The sequence below is a fragment of the Balaenoptera physalus genome (genome assembly GCF_965194825.1).
Source record: "Balaenoptera physalus genome assembly, chromosome: 2".
Taxonomy (NCBI): domain Eukaryota; kingdom Metazoa; phylum Chordata; class Mammalia; order Artiodactyla; family Balaenopteridae; genus Balaenoptera; species Balaenoptera physalus.
The window spans coordinates 167,041,329-167,063,164 of NC_138883.1; the positions used below are offsets into that span (position 1 = coordinate 167,041,329).

The window sequence follows — 21,836 nt, forward strand, 5'->3', positions numbered from 1 at the left end:
AACGAAAGAAAACATTCCTGGTTTGTTGTTAGACCGGCTTCTTATTAGAGACCCAGTCCTCATTCGAGGTTAAGTAAATCCTTAAACCACGTGAGGGAACTTCCTAGGCAGAAAATAATCTTTCTTGTCAGACTGTCAGAGGCAGAGATTGAAAAAGTGTACGTTGCAGGATAAATTAATTAGGCAGCTAAGGGAGATATAAATATTGCTTAGTTACGCAGATGCAGAGGTGTTTCTCCTTCCTGGGTGGCAGAAGTCTCGGATGCTGAAGGCAGGGGTGCAGAGAGCTACATTGGTGAGACCTGTGCTTCCCCCCGTCCCTCCCCCCTGGGCAGTGCTGGCCTGCAGCGGAGCTGCTGAGCTGCTCTGGGGAGGGGATGTGCATGGAATAGTGACCACTAGTAACTCAGGAAGAAACCATCGGCAATTAGTGGTGTGGGAGTGCTCGTGACAACACGAGGGCCTGGCAGAGATGTCTGAGGGGAGGGGTTTAGGGTGAAGAAAGAGCATTTCCAAATGTGGTCTCCAAGTTAAAACATTAATTTCAATGCCTTTTGATTAATTGCTACTACGTCGCTTGGGTCAGAAAGAGGATAGACTTAGAGTGAAAGGAGGAGAGAGGAGTGAGAAGTAAGGAGAGAGGGTAAAAGGACTCAGACATTTACAAAGTAAATGAAAAATTGCCGGGTGAAATTAGACCAGGCCTGCAAGGTCTTGGACTGCTGGGAAACACCAGTTCGTACCAGGTTGTTTAGGTTGTTAAAACAACTGTCACTGGACAGGAAAGAAAGAGCTGGTTCAATTTTGGCAGCTTGATAGACTTTTTAAAAAACCTCTTTTGCAAGGTTGATTTTAACATAAATCTTGAGCAGGCAGAACATGTAAAACACCACTCAGGCCATTACAGTTATGTTAAGGTTTTATTTTCTCCCGCCAACAGGATCTCTCTCTCTCTGCTGATACTATATGTGTCTGCCAAAACCATATAAAAATCATTCATGGAGAAAAGTTTCCAGTGCCAGCAGCCAATCCAGTCCTTTCCCAAATCTGAAGTTTAACACTGGCCTGGAGACTGGTAGGAAATAGATGTTAGGAAAGATGCTGAGTGAGGGAAGCTTGAAGGGAAGATGAATACATTCAGTGTCCAGTGGTCCCAGCCTCAGGGGAAGGACGCAGGCCCTTCAATTCATCACAGCTAAAGCTGAAAAGAGACAGAAGTTTGCGGTGTTTCTCAGTGATGTTTATCTTCTCATCTGTCAGGAGTTGTTTTCTGCCAACAAGGAGAAGCTGCTTAAAAAACCCAACCCAGGCCAACCCTGCAGTTTGCAATAATCAATACGTACATTTGCACTTTCCCCATACATTTCCGCCTACACCAGTCATCCTGTTTCTCCTCCCCCTTTTAAAATCAGGATGTATAGAGAGGGTCATAGGGAAAAAATGATTGTCTATAGTAAGTAATGGCTTTGATGAAACACACACATACACACAGACGTTTCCCGTGGCATTTAGAGTAACACAAACTTGCCTTGAGCTGGCAGTCATATTTTTATACTGTGGCATGGGCCATATACTCAGGACCGTCGAGACAGATAAGAATTCTGAAGTCCCCGGTGATTACACTGTGAGAGGAAGCCTTTGTTTAGCTCGTGGCAATGTTCACAGGACAATGGACTGCCAGTGATATATGCAGATGTGTCCTTTTCCCATTACTGAAAGTGACCTTTATGATTAGATTGGAATAGCAACATCAATTCCTGGGTTAATATGATTTATTGGCCTAAAGGGAGGGAGTGTGTTCTCCTAGTAAGATTTCAAAGTTCAGAATCAGACCCGTCCAATTCTAACCTTCACCGTGGCCCCAGGATTCTTGCGTGGCTGGGGACATCCTGCACCTTCCGTGCTGTGTTTGTTCTTTGGAAATCAGGGGAAACCACCTTTCCCAGGAGTGTTAGGAGCCTTTAGTAAGAGTTTCACATAAAAGTCAGAAGAGATGGATTAAATACTATCATGACATATCGGATCCCCCTACAGGACCCTTTTCAGATTACTTCTAAGCCCCCGTGCCATTGCCTGATTCAGGCCAGATTTAGCGACATGCATGTCAATAAAAATGATTATGAAACAGAGTTAAGAGTTATTGATCATTGGCAAAACAGTCCCATTGTTTTGTGTTTTGTGGCAAAACACAAAAAATGCAAGAAGGTGATTTTCCTGGAGGGGCAGTAAGGCCTCACCGAGTACCCCTCCCCCTCCAGCCATCTCCAAACGGACTTTCCTCTCACTTCAGGGGCAACGGATTTAGCTGTAACGTTATCGCTCTTGCCCTGTGATGACACTTTACGTTTTTGAAATGCTTTAAAATAATTTGACCAGTTTCTCCAAGTCAACATGGATTAAGAATCAGGGGGAGACAGACTGACTTAAAGACACAGCAGAGCCAGCGTGTGCTGACAAAATGCCTGCAGTCACTGGCAAAGCTAGCAGAGACGAATGTGGATGCACTTTTTACTGATTTCAAAAAAAAAAAAAAATTAAAAGTAGTGTTATCATGTAAGGAAGAGAGCATCAGCTGCTGTTAGAAAGAGGAGATTCCTGACACAAAGTTAAAACAAAAGGTAAAGACAAGGTTTGCAACTGTGTGAACATTTATACAGGTTACACTTACTGTTTGCAAATAAAGAGCCACGTTAAAGCTCTACTAAAGTGTATCCATCGAAAGAAGTTGCCCTCACCTTGTTAAAATATTGTTCTGTGTGAAAGAGACATCTGGCTGGGTTTCCCATCCATAGGGCTAAAACAGTTAAGCATTTAATTGCTTAGAAAGTAATCCTATTATTTCAGATTTCGTGCATAATGAATTCTTTTCTTCCTAATTTGAGGACTTATGAAGGGAAATTGAGATTCTCTGGTAAATTTATTTTTGAAAAGGCACTTGACAGATGTTGTAACATCTAAGCAGCCCCGGTCTCAGGAAGAGGCTCTTAGCCGCAGATTGATGATCGGGTACCAGAGGGTGAATGTGTGAGACCCACATGACAGTCAAATGAGGTGATGTCTGCCTTTGGATCTGAGCATGAAATCACCATAAAAACAAGACTTTTGAGAAGCAGGACATAAATGAATACTTTGTTTCATCAAAACATCTGATATTTCTCAGAGGAAGGTGTGCATTTGAGGAAATGTCTCAGTCCCGAGCATTTAACAGTCAACTTGCACACCTATGAGAAGTTTGGGGGAAACAGGGCATGCCTTTCTTTCACAATTTCTGTCACAAATGACTGGACCAGCAGGTGATTAGAAACAGAGGAGGGGAGAAAAGGACAGATCGGTGAGCGAAGGTGTTGGGTAGAGAGAGGAATTGCAGGCGCCACAGAGCTCCCGTGACGTAACGCAGGTGTCAGTAGGGATTTGTTGTTTGCATGGCTGGGGTGGATGGAGTGAAAGCTTTTGTGATCCCAGAGAAGGTCAATCAGTGCTTTTCCTGTAGACCCCTGACCCCACCACCTTGGATCACTGGGAAATGGGGAGTTCTGATTCAGTTGATTAATATGCCCTAAGTGAACCACTTAATTTCAGAAAGGTGTTCAAAGGCCCTAATAACATTCACACCACACAGACCCATCCAGCCATGATTGATGCGACTCTTTGGTGAGTCATAAAGCCCTTTAGGATAGTGCAGTGCCCAGGCATCATTTATCATTGCACAGTTCAGCAAAGGCATCTGCCAACTCTTGCTTTCAGATAACTTTGATTCTTGAAAAATAGGAATTTATTTTACTTACATTTTTATTCTTGCTTTTAGATAATGAAACATGCTATTATCCAATCTGTGCTTAAAGTTTTAACAGGAGGATTTTGTAGGAAGGGGCCACCACAGCGCTGACCTTTGTTGATGGGTTTGACCTTTGCTAAGTGGGATTCTGTTCAGTGGGCTGCTGGCAGCTCTGAGAACGGGATCCTCTGGAAGCGAGAATTGGCTGATTTAAGCCACAAGCAAAAAACTGAGATTTGGGAATTTATGTCATTGAGTTTCTCTTTGTGACCTTGCCTATACTTACAATTTAATGAGACTGACATCTTTTTTTTCTTATACTTTTTAAACTTTTTCATTGCTCTTCAAAAACATTTTAGGAAGTTTTCATTATTTAGCTTTCAAATTTAGTAAAACATCTAAGGATCACTTAGTCACAACATCCAAGAAGCTGAGATTTATTCTCGCTCACCAGCCTCGTGCCTCTGACTTCTCAAGATGAGAACACACACACCAACATGCTTTCCCTGAATACCTACTACAATAAAGCTTATTTTTTTTCTGAGTTGCATCCTAGATCCTCTAAAGAATACTCTGACAGAGGATCTGCACACATTTTACCTAAATCAGGCTGGAAGTCATTAGCCAGAGAGGAAGGTTTCAAGAGGATGTTGAGCAAGGAGCTGGGTGATGATGAGGCAAGTGAAGGTGAAGAAACATATGTCTAAGATGTTATTACGACGCCTTCAGATACAGTTCTCGTCCCAGCAGAAAACCCATCAGAGCCATGTGTACACCAGGTCCTGCAAAGCTGTTTTTCTGTCGCTGGAGGTGAGAGTCTGTCACATCATCTGCCTGGGAGAAAATTCTCATCGGAAGGTTGGTGTGTGGGGTGAAGAGCCAGCCTCCTTCCTCACCTGTGTTTTCGCTTCCTTCCCCCACAGAGCCCAGGCTCCTGAGGCAGATCCCCAGTTTTATGCAGTTATAGCCCTCTCATTGCTGTGTTGCTTGCTTTCTTTTTTTGTTTTGTTTTAAGGCCTCATGCCGTGCAGCATGCAGGATCTTAGTTCCCTGACCAGGGATCAAACCTGTGCCCCCTGCATTGGGAGCTCGAAGTTTTAATGACTGGACTGCCAGGGAAGTCCCAGTGTTGCTTTCTGTAACTGCCTGAAAAGACATCACTTCGTCTAGGGCACAATCTGATCCTGTTTGGTGACCCATTTGTTCCTACTACCTTGGAACCTACCTTGTCATACCTACACATCAAATCATAACCCCCAAACGTTATCCTTGCTCTGACATATTAGACGTGGCTGACCTTGCTCTGAGACATCATAAGAATACCTAAGAAAGGAAGTTTGAAAGGAAGAATGAACAGAGGGAAGGACCATTTTCTGATAATTTGATTCATAAATAGAAAGGAATGGAAACTGTGGTTGAGGACTGAACGCTGACAGATCTCTTACAACCATCCAGCATCTGCTGTATGGTACTTATCTGTCTTGTTAGATGACTATATGGAAATGGATTCGATTATTCCTTCTAATTAATAAATTAGCAACATCTGATGAATACCCAGAGTCCTGAGCAATGTGGGACACACACACCTACTATGTGCTAGGTCCTAAAACCAGTGCATAACAGAGGTTGTCTCCTTTCATCACAAAGCAACCATGTGAGCTATAGATCGTCCACTTCCTATAAATGTAAAAACGGAAGCTCAGAAGCCTGCCCGGGGTCACGCAGCAGAGCCGAGATTCAACCTCGGATCTGAGTGATTTTAAAGTCTGTGATCTTCTCACGATGGGATACGGAAGAAGAACCTTAAGCTTTCCACTCAGAAATTCGGAGTGTGCAAAGAAGACAAAAGATCTACCCGCAGGCAGCGAGCAGAGAACAGGGGCCCAGACCCTTAGCATAATGGTGCCCAGGACACGGTCCCACCTCCTCAGGAACCCTAGTCCTCCAATGCTGGCAGGACATTGCCGTTATCTTTTATGCTGGGCCGCAAGCTCCTTGATTTTAGTTCATTTACTTTTACATCATCAGTGGCTCACACGAAGCTTAGCACATAGCAGGAGGTGCATACAGTGTATTAGATGAGATTATGATGTCAATTCTGTACTGTCAAATCCTAGAGGCCTTTTCCGTTCATCCACAGATCTTGTTTCTTGGCCGCGCTTTCTCAGGCTCAGACCCCGTTTTATAAGCGTCTGGGACCCAGTCCGCGCGTCCAGCCCCATCCCTTCCTTTGCTGACTGTTAAGGCTGCTCCCTGCACAAGTATCAGGGCTTGCTGTTGACATCTGATTCACATGTTTCAATTGTTTTTGCCTCTGCGAGAATTCTGGCTGGGGAATAACAAATACATGAGAATAAGTGAGGAAATAAAAAGGAGAAAGAAGGCGGGGGGAGCGTCACGTCCTATTTTTCACAAGAAAAGTTATAAATGCTGAATTGACATTCACTCAAAGAATAATGAGGTGAATCTATATGCAGCTGGTACCATCCCTGACACGTGTGATTTAATTCAGCCACGAGAAGGCCCAGCCAGTCAGCACCTAGGTGTTACCAGACTTATGAAATCTGCTCGGGGGTATGGAGAATGTGGAAGTGAGAATTTAACTCAAGGTGAACTCACAACTTTCTCTATAAACACAAGGGCTTTAAAAGCTGCCATGCATCACCCTCTCTGCTTAATGTGCAAGCAGATATATCTAGGCTCGCAGCCACCAGGAGTAAGGAGAACTAGCTGTGTGCTGGTCCCACTGTCTATTACGAGGGCCCTTTGAAGCACAGACACCTGACTACGTCCCCCATCCAGAGGAAGCTCCAAGAAATCAAACCTTAAACCAGTCTGAGAATAAGTTGTTGGTGACTAAGGTTAATGATACTGTATCGTACATTCGAAAGCTGCTAAGAGAGTAGATCTTAAAAGTTCTCACCACAAGAAAAAAAGAATTTGTAACTGTGTAAGCTGATGGATGTTAACTAGATTTGTTGTGGTGATCATTTCACAGTGTACACAAATATCAAATCATTATGTTGTACACCTGAAACTAATATGTTATATGTCAACTATACTTTAATAAATTATTCTTTTGAAGGAATAAGACAATAATAAATAACAGAAAAACCCAGGCAGGGGCAATATGATCTAAGGTATGGCAGGCCATGTGAGGAGGGGATCTTATTCTAAGTACAATGAGAGCCACTGAAAGATTTTATTTATGTGAGTGATATGCTTTGATTTACCTTTCAGGAAGAAGAGAATATACCTTTTAGCAAGAAGGTGCTCAGTGAGGGATGATGGCAGCCTGGACCAGAATGGTAGCAGTGGAAACAGAGAAGTTGATGGAACGAGATACTGTGAAAGAAGAGCCAGCAGGATCTGCTAATTGATGGTATGGGGTAATAAGGGAAAGGAATGAGTAATGGAAGTTCCCAGGTTTGTGGCTTGAGCAACTGAATGAAGCCTGGCGCTTAAACAGGGTGGGTGGATTTGGAGGAAGTGGGTGAATCTGAGGGACATTCAGGAGGGAGAATGAGGAGGATGTGATATTACTGGAGGTCAGAGGGGTGATGGAATTGAGGTTGGGGAGGAATGACTCCTAAGATATTGGCTTATACGCCTAAACAGATGGGAGTAAGATAGGAAACACCGGAGGAAGCCTGGGTTTGCAGAAGATAATAGCATGACTTTAGTTTGGTATTTGCAGGATCTGTAAATTAAGGGCCTTTGAAACATTCAAATGAAGAGGATGAGTAGGCAATTGGCTAAAGTTTTGGATCTCAAAGGAGAAGTCTGGGCAGGAGATATATATGTGGGAGTTAGTTAATGATGTACAGTTGGTAACTGGAGTCATGAAAGTAGTTGAGATTGACTAGAACTGGTTTTATACAGTGAGCAGAGGACCCAGGTCCCAACCCCAGGGAACACCATGTAAAGCTCAGAACTTTCAGGTTTGGAAGACAATGGTGGCTGCCTAATTCTGAATCTTCCCACTTCCCCTCCCCAAATACCTATAAATCCAATAAGGAGAGCAGATAAAACCACACATGACCCACCTCTTCAGCAGTAAGAGGAGACAGAGAATACCACGACGCTCAAATGACCTGTAAGTAGAAAACTAACCAAATTCCAACAGCTCCTGTCCTCACCACATCCACTCACCACTGCAAACCTATGGGTGAGGACAGCAGGGGAAAGGAAGCTTAAGAGACTCAATAAAAAAAGAGCAGAGGGGTAAAGAAGACAGAAAAGTTACCCCCAAAAAGAAAAAGTCCAATACAAAATACAGAATGCAAGTCAGGACTTGGTAATTCATAGCACTGGCTACAGGAGGGCAGCTGGAAAATGTGTAGGAAAGGAAGTGGCCTCTTGGAGAAGTCGCCAAGTCTCCTCCTCTCTTCTGGGGGAGACTCAGCTCTACAGGGAAAGAAGGTACCTATTGGAGATGTGGCAGTGAGGAACAGAAGGAAACAAGGAGAAAATTACAGATCCTGCAGAAACATAAAGCATGCCAATGCCTCCTCCCAGCCTACTGAGGAAATGCGAGCAAAGAGGAAAGCCCAGACCACATCCATACAAAACTATTGTAAAATTAGAAAACAAAGTATTCTGACAGTGAAAATTCTCTCCAGAAAAACAACCATGAAGCTGAAGAAAACTATAATGTAATACTTCAAACTGGATTAAATATGTTCAAACAGCATTTGGAGATTTGATGAAACATCCTGAACCAGAAATACAAAAATGAAGAACAAAAATGAGAAGAAAAAGATAAGATATGAAGCGGGAATACTGAACTCAGGAAAACAATAAGAAAATACAAAATCCTCTCAGAAACGAAGGTTCAATTACAAGGTATCCAAGGGAGAATAGATTCTAATGAAATTTTAATAAAGGATATTGAAGAAAAACATAGGGAAAAAAATCAAGAGACAAAAAACTAGGTAAATTAAGATGTGAAATGGATCATAGAAAAAGTGGTTGAAATGGAGGGCGAAGTAGGTCCAATATTGTTATAGTTGGAGACCCTGCAGAAGATCAAAGCAATGGAACTAAACTAATATTTAAAATTATAATCCAAGAAAACTTCCTGGAAAAAACCAAACAAACCCTGAATCTATCTATTAAAAGGACCTACCGGCATCCATGTTCATAGCAGCATTATTCACAATAGCCAAACGGTGGAAGCAACCCAAGTCTGTCAATAGATGAATGGATAAATAAAATGTGGTGTATACATGCAATGGAATACTGTACTTAAAAGGGAAGGAAATTCTGACATAGGCTACAACATGGATGAACTTGAGGACATTATGCTAAGTGAGAGAGGCCAGTCACAGAAAGACAAATACTTTATGGTTCCACTAATATGAAGAATCCAGAGTAGTCAAGTTCATAGACACAGGAAGTGAAACGGTGGTTGCCAGGGGGAGAGGTGGGATATGAGAGCTGTTGCTTCATAGGTATAGAGTTTCAGTTTTGTGAGATGAAAAGAGTTCTGAAGATAGTTTGTACAACAGTGTGAATGTACCTAACGGTACTGGACTCTACACTTAAAAAATGATTAAAATGGAAAATTTTGTTATGTGTATTTTCCCACATTAAAAAAAGCTGGGGGGGGAGGTGGTAACTAGGCACACTCAAAATGAACCTGAGACGATCAACTTTGAGATATCCTGGGGTATTTGTTATCTATTTTGGTATAACAAATTACCTCCAAATTTAGCGGCTTAAAATAGCAAACAACTATTATCTCACAGATTCTGTGAGTCAGGAATCTACCCGCAGCTTAGCTGGGTGCCTCTGCCTAAAGGTCTCTCATGAAGCTGCAATTAAGTTGTCAGCACTGAGTCTCACCTGAGGCTCAGTGGGATGAGACTGACCTAATAAGAGATGATTGGGGAAACTTGGGTAAAAGGACGGATGGTGAGCATGTCCCATATTTAATTGCAGATCCATGGCTAAAATAAAGATGAGATTATGGGTATAATAATAAAATAGAAACATGTATGTTCTGAGAAAGTAGAAAGACTGCGACTCAAAATGGGAAGAGAAGGGAGAGAGAGAGAGAGAGGAAAGTAGAGAAAGCTTGTACGTTGCTGTACACAATGGGAGTCAAAGGATGCCTATTAAAGGATAGTGAGAGTGCGCATGTGCGGGTACAGACGCAACGGCACGCCGGGTCAAGGGTCAGCCTAGCAAGATGGCGGCGGTGGGAGTCTGTGAGCTGCTGGCCCGGAGCTCTGTGGCGCCTCTGAGCCAGCCCCAGGGCACCCGGTGTTTGGGAGTCACGCACACTCGCCAGGATTGTGACGTTAAAGACTATAGGAAAATTCGAATTGTACGTCATCAGAAAGAGGTGAGTAAAAACTTTGCCATTGATTTGATAGCAGAGCCAATCTGAGTGAAGTTGAGAGTGATAGTGTGCGACGGCGGTGGGGGGCGCTTGGTCACATGAAAGTGTGTAAGCTGAACAAAGCAACAAAAACTGGGAGGTACAGTTATTGTGGGCTACAGTTCAGACAATATCACTGACAGAGTGAATCGCACACACTGGCTCTTTGAATCCTTTGGATGTATATCAAACACTACTCCCTGCTAATATAGACTATACCTTCTTTTTAAGTACATATGAATAGTCCTGAAAAATTATCGTATATTAGGGCAGAAGAAAATCATTGACAGGCTTCATTAAAGTCAGATGTTACTAACAGTTTCTGAACACAATGCAAGAAAGCTAGAAATTAAAAACGAAACTAAAAAAAAAGGCACTTACACCTGGAACCTAAAAAAAAAATTTCTATTCGACAACTCTTGGGTTAAAAGGGAGTTAGAAACAGAAATTACAGAATTTCTGAAAATTTATGATAATGAAAAGTCCATAAAGCAAGAGCATATTACTTCTATTATAAGGATCAATGATCAGAAAAAAATTCATAGCCCTAAGCACCTATATCAAGTAAAAATTTTAAATGAAAATAAATGAATTAGAGTCCCAGTTCAAAAATCTAGAAAAAAAAGGAACAATAAAGTGAACTAAAAGTACAAAAAGATAGTAAAGATAAATGCAGAGGTTACTGAGAGCGAAAACAAAAATAGTAGATCAAATCCATTAATCAGAATTCTGGTCCTTTGGGAAAAAAGTACAAAATGGACCACTAGCTAATTTAATCAAGAAGGAGTTGTGATGACAGAAGCAGAGTCAGAGAGAGAGGTGGGGAGAGAGTGGGAGGGAAAGAGAGAGAGAGAGATTGAAATGAAGATGCTACACTTCTGGCTTTGAAGATGAAAGAAGGGGCCACAAGCCCACAATGCAAGCAGCCTCTAGATGCTGGAAAAGGCAGGGAATAGATTCTCCCTTAGGGCTGTTAGAAGCAATGCAGCCCTTCTCTGGGGTATATACCTAGGAATAGAATTGCTGAGTCCTATGGTAACCTATGCTTAACCATTTGAGAACCTGCCAGGCTGTTTTCCAAAGTGGCTGCACCATTTCACATTTCCACCAGCAGTGTTTGTTCCAGTTCCTCCACATCTTCACCAATGCTTGCTGTTGTCTTTTTTATTTTATCCATCGTAGTGGGGGTGAAGTGATCTGTGGCTTTGATTTGCATTGCCCTAATAACTAATGATGTTGAGCATCTTTCAAAGTGCTTATTGACCATTTGTGTATCTCCTTTGGAGAAACGTCTATTCAAATTCTTTCCTCGTTTAAAAATTTGTCTCTCTTATTGTTGAGTCGTAAGAGTTCTTGATGAATTCTAGAGACAAGTCTTGTTCCTTTGTTTTGAACATCTTTGCCTGATTTTCATTTTCCTTGACTTTCTGTGTTGGTATCTGCGCATTGGACAAAACAGGTGCCTCTTCCAGTCTTCATGGACTGGTCTTGTACAGGAGAAAACCCCCATCAGTCAGCCCACTTAGAGATTCTGGGGGTCTTTATCAACTCTTTCCCTCCTCAGGGAGAAGCAGATAGCTATTGTTTTTGTCAGCTACTCTGTGCTGTGAGGGGGCGGGGGGGAGCTCTGGCATCTCAGTCCAAACCGTTGTCTCTGTTCCCTCCCAGGCAACTAGACTGTGCACGCTTGTCAGATTCAAGGCTGGTAAGACCAGTGCTCGTGCTTCGGACAGTCCTGGAGAAGTTTGGGTGGTAGACGTACACATCAGCTCTTCCCCTCCCTAGAGGGTGCCGACAGCTGGGGTTTCTCATCCACTCACTCTCTGCTAGGCAGGGGAAAGGTCTGTGGCATCTGCCAGCCCAAGCCCCAATTCTGTTTTTCCCCAGGCAGCTAAGCTGTTCCAGACCTGTCAGAGCTCCAGGACTGGCAAGACAGAAGCTAGTCAGGAATTCCCTGGTGGTCCAGTGGTTAGGACTTGGCACTTTCACTGCCGTGGGCCCAGTTCAACTCCTGTTCGGGGAACTAAGGTCCCGTAAGCCACGCGGCCAAAAAAAAAAGGCAGAAGCTAGTCCTCTGAGGAGGCCCCTTGGAGGAGCTGAGGGGGTGCTGGATGTGTAAAGCAATCTCTTCTTTCTGCTGGGTTAAGCAGAGAGCAAGGGGGTCTCTTCCTGATGGTAGGGTGCTGTGCCAGGTACAGGGACTCCAGCGAAAGGGAAACCTGAGTCTTCCTGCTGACTTCAATGAGTCTAGTTTTGTGTTCTCCCAGGCGCAGGAGCCTTTCACTTGCTTCCTGGATGTCTCAGAAAGAGACTTTGTCTGTGAATTGCTGCTGAGTTGGTGTGTTTGTAGGGGAAGGAGGGTCTAGGGCCTCCTACGCCACCATCTTGCTGACTTCACTCTCACTTAAGCTCAAAGGACCTCGTTTAATATTTACATAAGGTAAAAAAGATAAAACACAGAGAGCTCACTGTTCTTTCCAAGATCCACTTATTTTCTTGAGTAAAGTCTCTTTCGGCTCGTGTCCAGAGTTCTGGAAAAGTTGAGTATGACAGTGTCTGCTAGTTCTGATTGCTTTCATGGAGGAGTGGATTTTTCAGAGGTTTTCATCCCACCCTTCCAGAAGTGCCTCTTCCCCTTGTTTTTGAAAAAGCTCTGGAAGATCTGTATGTCAGGGTTCCATCAGAAAAACCCATCTAGTAGGATCTATATATTAAGACATTTATTGCAAGGCATTGGTTTATGCGATTGTGGGGACTGTTTATGTGGGTCCAAAATCCACAGGGCAGACTCCCAGGAAGGGTGGGCTGGAACTCTTGGGCATGAGCTGGAGCTGCTGTCCACCGGTAGAATTTCTTCTTCTGGGAAACTTAAGTTCTGCCCTTAAGGCCTTTCAGCTTAATTGAATCAGGCCCACCCAGGTTGTCTATAATAATCTCCCATAGTTAAAGTAAATTGATGATAGACTTCCATCCTATCTACAAAATACCTTCACAGCAACACCTGGATTAGTGTTTGATTATTTTCATCTGCTCTCTAGGGAAGCCATGGGGGTAAGTCTCAGAAGGCACCAGGTTTAAAGAGCTGTAAACAAGGCAAGCCAGCTATGACTGCCCAAATCAGATGAAGTACAATACAAAGTTGTAGGGAGCAGTTTGACTCCACATGCACTAAGTGGAAGGAAATTGGATGGGACATCTAATAGTTTGGGAAACAAGAAAGTAGAGGTGATGGGATGTAGTGCCAAGAACACTGGACACAGTGCAGAGAACGCCAAGACCACCTGGCTCTGTGACTCACTACCTCAGAGTTAACCAACCTGTCTGAGCCTCAGTGTTCTCAGTTATGAAAGGAGAATAGTAATAAAAATAAAACCATGGGTATGAGATTTAAATGAGAGAACATGAAGGAAAGTGCTTTATAAACTGTAAAGCATAATGTAAACACCTGAGTTAATATAAAGACTGTCAGAATTAAGTTTTATCACATTGATGATGTAAACCCCGTTTTACATAACATAATTTAGAATAGCCAAGAAGACTGGAAGAAGCCAAGAACATCTATACATCAGTGGCATATGTATCCTTCACCCACATGGGAACAGTGGATGTGAGCCCAGTCAGCAAATCCCAGAGGCCCCTGAGTCTGGTCTCTAGAGCTGTGATCAGTACACACAATTCATTTGTGTATTTTTAGCATTTTTGCTGCTGCTTATTTTTGATCAGAAGAGGCGATGCTCAGTTTATGGCATTTTGTTTAATTAAAAACTAAGTAAGCCCATGTAGGAAAATATTAAAGGAAAAAATGAATGACTTCACAGTTAAACGCTCAGTGTTTGATTTTGGGGGCCTTGTGTTTGACAATGTGAGGATATTCTGCTTTCATGCCCAGCAGTGCATCTGCATTCACTGCAGTAACATGTTTTATTCACTCTGATTATTCATTTATTTTTAGAGACTTAGAAAGACCTGCTAATTTTTAGGAAATCAACTCCACAATCTGGGGGGGGGGGGGGGAAAGAAGAGGGCAGGATGGGAGAAGGATGGTTTCAATTCTCAGAATTTAAATGGAAAACTCCCTTATTTTGCCTGGTCAAACCCTGGTTTGGAGATATATAAGTACAACCAAAGCCAGAAGAAGGTCCTTTCTAGAATTTTGGAGGAAACTATCTGAGGTCACTTAAGGCACTGACTCCCCCCCGCCCACCAAGAAGCTTAAGAGGAAAAAATACTAGGTAAACACAGTGCAACCAAATTCTTATATTTTAGTACTATAAGGTTTGGTAAAATTAAGTAAAAATAGCAATAGCATGCATTAGTTGCCACAGAGCCCTTAACTAATAGTACCTGAGGCCAAAAAAATTTTTAAAGTGTGTATGAAGATATTAAAGTTGTTTCTTAAGAAAATGCCGCATATGTTGAAGAACTTAGGCCTCTTTTTTTTTTTTTTGAGTTTCTTTAGGAGTTTTTGTTTAAATTCCTCTACTTTTTTAAAAAAAATTTATTTATTTATTATTTATGGCTGTGTTGGGTCTTCGTTTCTGTGCGAGGGCTTTCTCTAGTTGCGGCAAGCGGGAGCCACTCTTCATCGCGGTGCGCGGGCCTCTTCACTATCGCGGCCTCTCTTGTTGCGGAGCACAGGCTCCAGACGCGCAGGCTCAGTAATTGTGGCTCACGGGCCTAGTTGCTCCGCGGCATGTGGGATCTTCCCAGACCAGGGCTCGAACCCGTGTCCCCTGCATTGGCAGGCAGATTCTCAACCACTGCGCCACCAGGGAAGCCCAGGCCTCTTTTTTCACAGGACTTTAACCAACTGACCGAATGACTTGAAGTTATGACCCTTTTATAAATGAGTTTCTCAGACAGTCAACTCCACTGGTAACTGTGATGTTAATTTAAATAACCACAGCAATTTACTAAAAAACAAATTCGAAGGACAGTATAACTTCTTTAAAAACCAAGGGCAATCATGAAATTGCAACAACTTTAGTAAAAGAATGAAAGAAATCTCAGTGTCTCCAGATGGGAGGTGAAAGATCTATGTAGATAATATAGCGTTGTAGCTGACATCATGGTTTTGCAGAAACTACATTGTGATACTAAAACGAGGCTCTCTTTCAGGGGTCAGCGAACTTTCTCTGAAAAGGGCTACATAGTAAAATGTTTTAGGCTTTGTGGGCCATCAGTCTTAGTCACAACTCTACAAACTGCCACTATGGTTTGAAAGCAGCCATAGAAAATATGTGAATGCATGGGCATGGCTGTGTTTCAGTAAAACTTTATTTACAAAAATCATGTGGTGGCCTGGATTTGGCCTTCAGGTTGTGGTTGGCTGACCCCTGCTCTAATCAATAAGAAACTACTTTGTTCATATATTACAAGTACAGAAAAAGGGGAAGGGGGAGGGGGAGAGGTAGGAAGGAAGGGGAGGGAAGCATATTACAAAAAGTATTTGAAATTAGTGATCAGTTCATTGGGAGGGAAAACACAAGACAGTGTTTTCCAGACCAGGTCATGCATCAGAAGCACCTGGGAAACATTTAAATTATAGATTTTCAAGGTCCACCTCCAGAGTCTGCCATTCGGTAGGTCTAGGGATATTTTTATATTCCCCAGGGAGACCCATTGATTTAAAAAGTCAAGTGACAGTAATAAAATGCTGTTGGACTAGGAGAAAATGATAGGAAAATGGAATGATATAGATTGACTCTCATAAAATGAAATGTGTGGACCATTTGCTATAAAATTCCAGAGGGTGCATGCCAGGCAGGGCTCTCCAGAGGCAGTTGAAGGGACAGGTGAAAGAAGAGCTTTGACAGAGGAGGGGTGGCCGTGAGCTCTGGAGCCCCAGGGGGCACCAGGTCCATCGCTCACACATTCAACTTTCAATCTTGAGTTGCCGCAGAGCCCAGTCCCAGCCCTGGCTTTGCTGTCAACTATCATGTGACCTCGGACAAGTCCCTTAGCTTCTCTGGGCCAAGGTTTCCTCATCTGGGACCCCTCTCCCAGCAGCATGTGTAGGATTCCATAAAACATAGACATATCACGGTGGATTCAGAGAAATCCTAACCTTTGTCCTTCTCTTATGAAGTTAAACTAAACAAGTATTTAAGAGTGAGAAAATTATAGACTATGCCATGTTAATGGCCCTTTGGCAGGATTTTCACAGAATCGCAAAAACAGGACTAAACTTCTGAAGAACATTTGGTTTAGATGACGGGGTTTCCGTTTATGAAGGAACTTTCAATAATCACTCAGGGGACTTGTCGATTCTACTTTTCCAGACACTTTGCCGGTCTTCTGGGCCACTTTACGGTGCGCCGATGGTTGCAGAGCCAGGCCAGTCGCGTGTGAAGAGGGGCTGCAGGCAGGGCCAGGGCCGAGCAGGTGAGTCCCGTAACTCCCGTTCACGGGAATCCAAAAGGCGGGCAGGTTTCTGCCCTTCAGAGGGTAACTTTTTTATTTTTAACATAACAGTCACGTGATTGGAGCCAAGTAAAGTGCTATTTAAGATAGGGAGAGAGGAAGAGATGGGGTGTGATTTTAAGAGCTGGAAGAAGGCTGTACACGTGCAGGACACACACTGTGACCACTGTTTTCGTGTTAATTACAGAATTCCTGGAGAGGCCACGTGCAGTGGCGCTGGGGCCTCCAGAGTCCACGGATGCTAAGAGCTCCAGGGCTTAAACCTCTCGGCCGTGCCTTCTTTCCACTCCCCCACTTCATTTTACACACTTACATATTATATGCATTACCACTTCATTATCATTATACGCAGTTCCTAATCTCTTGTATGTAACCCTTAACCAGTGTTTCCATAAGTGCCCGCATGAAGGATTAATGCTTCAGACCAACTCTGGTCATTCTATGAATTAGCAATAACCAATTTTCTGGGACTAATGTGAATTCAACCCACGAAATTAAATAACCAAAATGAAAATGAATGTCTGTGTTCCACAAAGAAAATGGAATTTAAGCTCCCTGCTGACCACAGTCAGCTCTGCTGTAGTGTAACATATGTTCCTAAAAATCCCTGCTCTGTGCAAAACTGCACAGTAAAAACCACAGAGCTCATGGGAATGATGGAATTGGGGCACAACACCCGAAAGTGTCATTAGTGATACACTGAAAAAAAAAAAGGAGCCTATTAATACAAACAGCACAGTTTTAAACATACTAAATGGTCAGGAAATATATAAATACCACAATAAATGTGGCACATTATCTTGAAAAAGACCTGGAGGATGCCTGTGGTCATGGGTAGTGGGCGTCAGAAGGGCTGCAGCTCTTGGGTTGTTGGAAGTGAGGAAGGGAGAGTGATATGAGGTCAGAGGCAGAGCCACAGCTCCAGGTCCCGGCCACTGTGCCCCCCAGCGTGTGGAGCTGAGGGAGATGTTTGAGGGTGTGTCTGGCGTGTTGCTACTGGCGCAGTTCAGCTGGGTGCAGTCTTCCGTGTTCATCTAATGTTCCGTGAGGACCAACATGCATGCAGCAGATGTGAAAAGCGCATGACGCTCAAATGATTCCCTCACATCTCAATCGCATTCCAACAGTTACACATTTTCAAAACAAGTGCTACAGCTGAACTGTGTTTGCTCACCTGGCACCAGTGGCAATGGAACACTCTAAAAAGCCTTCTAGCCACCAATGGTGTCCCAGTAAAGTTTCAAAAAAAACGCTGACACACAGAACTATGGTTGGTAAATTTTAAAAGTCAGACTGTGTAACTTTAAAGGGTATTCAGTGAAGAGATTTCTTTTCTCTGCCCATCTTTCAGTAAGTTGATTTTGTCATGGAAGTCTCTATCATTTATACTAATAAAATAGTTCACAGGTTGAAGGCTAAGCTCTAGTTCGTGAAAAGATTCAATTTTACTTTTACTCCTTCAGGGATCAGCTAAAGACACTCTGAGTACCGAGTATTTAAACTTTGTTTGCGATAGAGACACACAATTGAGAGAGAGGCACGAAGGCTCCACCTTGTGAGTCATCAAAGTGCTTTATTTTGTAAAGCCTGGCTCATGACTGGAGTGTACTGTTAGCACTAGGAGATACAAGGCAAACTTCCTCACTCTGTCCGAAGAGTTGATCAACAGAACGGATGACAGAGACTGTTACAGACAAAAATAAAGCATTCTGTAAATTTCTAAAAGCATACACAGATTGGCCACAAAGGAAACAGTTACTCAAATAATGTATGGGTACCTTCTTTTTACTTCAGGGTCTCGCTTTTGTAATCCTGGATCAAAGAAACTACAGCATAACTTTAGAGCACTGAAAGGGACTCAACGCCAGAATGAATGGTGGGGGGAAAATACTAAATCACCATCTCAATTAATTTAAACACATAGAATACAGATTTGTACAACAAGGTCACAGTGCTGTTGACATCGTCTGTTGAGGCTAACAAATCTCTGTGAAGTCAGTAGATGTAGTAGAATGGCCTTGCTGCTGGCTTCCCGGGATTCCGGCTGCTGTCACCTGGTGTTTTCTGAAGTAAACCCACATACGTTGGGCACAGTTGCAGACTTGATAAGCCCTGAAGGAAAGTCACTGGCAGAGGCAGTATGGTGCGGGGTATTTGTTGAGCTGTAAGTAATTACTGAGGGGTGGATTTTTTTTTTTTCTTTTCTGAACCTGCCTACAAAAGTCATCTCACGTTTTAAACAAAGAATTTCAAAGGCACAGCTTTAGCACAGTGTATAAGTTGATAACCTATTCTAAGCAAGTCTAATATTTTAGCTTGACACCTTTCAGAAAATGCCAGGAAGTTGGTAAATACATGATCGATGTTGGAAATTTATAACTTGATTAGACACAGTCAGCACAGTTTAGGGCAATGAACTTGCATAACCAGATCTGGGTTAAACATTTTCTTAAAAAAAAAAAAAAATCATTAGGTCGATAAATGTGCATCGGAGGAAAACCCTTTTCCTTTTACTGTAAAAGACCGCCTACCATTAAAATGTGACTGCAGGATACATTTCAAAATATGACAAACATTATTTCACCTACACTGTAAAATGACTTTACATGTAAACTTCAAAAATCACATGCTGTACATTAAATTTTTAGATTCAAAAATATCCCTGTTTTCCTAATAATGTAAACAGTAATATTGAGGGTTTCAGTTAAGGGCAAATTCATAACAAAATACCACTGTTTAACTGGAAAATTGAGAGCTCTAAATGCTTTGCTCACCTTCCCACCATGGGAGATGTAGATGCCATTGCCCAAAACTGCACTTTTCAGGTAAGCTTTATTTTTATTTTGTAGCATTAATTACTATATTGCAACGTAAGAGTGTGTCAGTGAAGAAGCTCCAGGCAAGAAAAGAGAAGTAAGCAGTTTTCCTGGGCATATTTACTGAGGTGAAAATGTACAGAGAGAGACACTAGGGGCATCAGCTTCCTGCTGGAGGAGGGGCGTTTGTCCCCAGACACCGTTGAGTCCCGACACCTGAACCAGGATGCGCGGGAGATGCCAGCCTCCTCCGTCCAGCGCCCGGGGTGCAACTATTAAGGAGTGTCAGCGTGCGTGGTAGAAGTGTAACATCTGCAGTAAGTTCTTTTTCCTTTTAATCACCATCATTATTATTATCATCATCATTATTATCTACATTATTATTACGATTACCGTCTCACATCTTTCAACTCCAAAAAATAAACTGATCCACAGTTTATCGTGTGGTGCCAACCTGGTTGGTCTGACATGCATTGCCTTCTCCCCTCCCCCCTGCATGTGCTCACTCATTCATTCATTCATTCATTCGTCCACAGCTGGAATCAGAGGGTTACTGCCCCAAACACACTCTGACCGAAGTCGGTTTCTATCAACCAATCAATCAGTTTTGAAGATGCTCACGTGCGCGTGCGCACGCACGCCCCCCCCCGCCCCCCCCATACACACCCAAGTCAGAAATAGCTAGAGTGATGCTGGGAAATATCAGGTAGCTGTTAAAGCAAGTAGTCCCCAAATCAGTCATCTTGGCCTGAAGATGTAAACGAGGAGGTGTGCTTCACTGAGTTTGGTTTTCATTTTTCCTGTGCCGAAGCCACCTCTGTCCTTCCCACGCTCACGTCCGTCTGCGGCCATGCAGGACGTTACGTCAAGATGTGGCCAATAAAGTCCAAAAAGCGCTTGGAATACTGTTCTGGGTTCACGGTGGAGATCTCCGCACCAGCCTGGGCAGCGTGAGAGGAGAGGAACAGTGACAGAATTACTATCAGTACCTGCAGGAACTTCTACTTCAGCTGAATATGAAGCCAGGCATTTTCAGACCTGTGCAGCCTCTACTCGTAACTCAGAATATCTTGGATATTGGTCTGAATAGCCAATGCTCTTAGGAATCTGTGTGTGAAAACGAGGCAGAGTCATAGGACCAACAGATGCCATTGTCACACACACTGTGACTGCTGCCACTAAAAAAAAAAAAAAATCCAACCAGCCACGTTTGAGATGCTCCCGTCAAATGTGGCATCTGCGTGGCCAGCATTCAGAAGCCACGGGGAGGGTGCTTCTGTTCTCAAGAGAGCAGATTGGAGACACCTTGAGAATGACACAAACAGCGACGTTTGGCCAGAGGGAAGCTCCAACGACAAGGACACAAGGACCGTGTTCATTTTTCAGGACCGAGGTAAGCGGCTGGGTGCTCAGAAATGAGGGGCGACAGCCGCAGCAGCAGGGGCGGTGTCAGCTGCCGGGACTCTTTCCCGGCCCCGTAAGCAGGCGAGACACAGCGCCGTGACTGCATCTCCCCCGGAGGGGCACGGGCATGGGGGTGCCATCGTCCCCGTTCGCAGAGACCTGCTTGGAGCTGGGAAGCCGGCCCCTCGCAGAGGCTCAGTGGGGGTTTCCTAGGACAGGAGCACAGTGCGGGCCAGCAGAGCCCCGTGGTTACCAGCCAGCCTCCTGAGCTGCAAAGGGCAGGACCAGAGTTTTACGAAGTCACCAGATGCTATTTTTACATACGCAGCTCACAGGGGAACCTGTAATTTCCATGCCTGGCCTGGGCCCCTGGGATCTCCACAGAGGAGCCCCGGTTTTGAAGGCAGAGAATGGTTCCCAGCAGCAGCTCAACACAGAGGAATGTCTTGCTCTTGCAAACTGCACCCAATTTTAGGCCGTGTGCCGTATCATGGAGCTGAGCTGGTGACTTACAGGGGAGATGCAGATGGAGCCGTGTTTGCTATGGCCCGTTTCCAGTTTCACGTGGTCTAGAATATCAGCAGGTTTGAGGAGGGGTGGGAACAAACACGGAGCATCCCCCCGCTGTTCAGTCTATTCACCACAAAAATCTCATCAATAAGGCATTAGGACCCCTTCATCAGCTGGCAGAACTGAAGCGCCAAAGCACTTCCTCCAGGTCACACACTGGAAAGGTGAAATAGGATTCTGGCCCAGCTGTGTCCTTGCAATACACCCAGGTTGTTCAACCAGAGATGAGCATCAGAATTACCGGAGCCTCTTAGAGGCCCCTCTCGCAGCCTCCTGAGCTGGACTCAGAATCAGGGAAAGGGGTGGTGCATCTGGCAGGCACACAGTTTGCAAACGGTGCTCAGAAGGCTGCGGTGCCAACCCCTGCGTGAGAACTACTGTGTACCCTTCTCTCTGACTGATAGAGGATTTTTAACGCGTTCGGTGGGCCGGGTAGGTCCTGGTCCGTGCGCTGCACACAGCG

General features: G+C 43.8%; 1 protein-coding gene and 1 long non-coding RNA gene across 3 annotated transcripts in view; one reads left to right on the plus strand and one right to left on the minus strand.

Annotated features, from left to right (window-relative positions):
- The first annotated feature begins 420 nt into the window (after positions 1-420).
- On the plus strand, positions 421-19,073 carry LOC309655068. The gene is made up of 2 exons (XR_014260606.1): positions 421-7,157; positions 16,442-19,073. It is a non-coding gene; the product is annotated as an uncharacterized lncRNA (long non-coding RNA).
- Positions 18,137-21,836, minus strand: part of PIP4K2A (phosphatidylinositol-5-phosphate 4-kinase type 2 alpha) — a 175,869-nt gene continuing 172,169 nt past the window's right edge. For both annotated transcript variants that reach the window (XM_082449816.1, XM_082449817.1), the window contains exon 10: positions 18,137-20,340. In XM_082449816.1, coding sequence (XP_082305942.1) covers positions 20,260-20,340 — 81 coding nt within the window. In that variant the 3' untranslated portion in view covers positions 18,137-20,259. The remainder of the gene's footprint in view (positions 20,341-21,836) is intronic.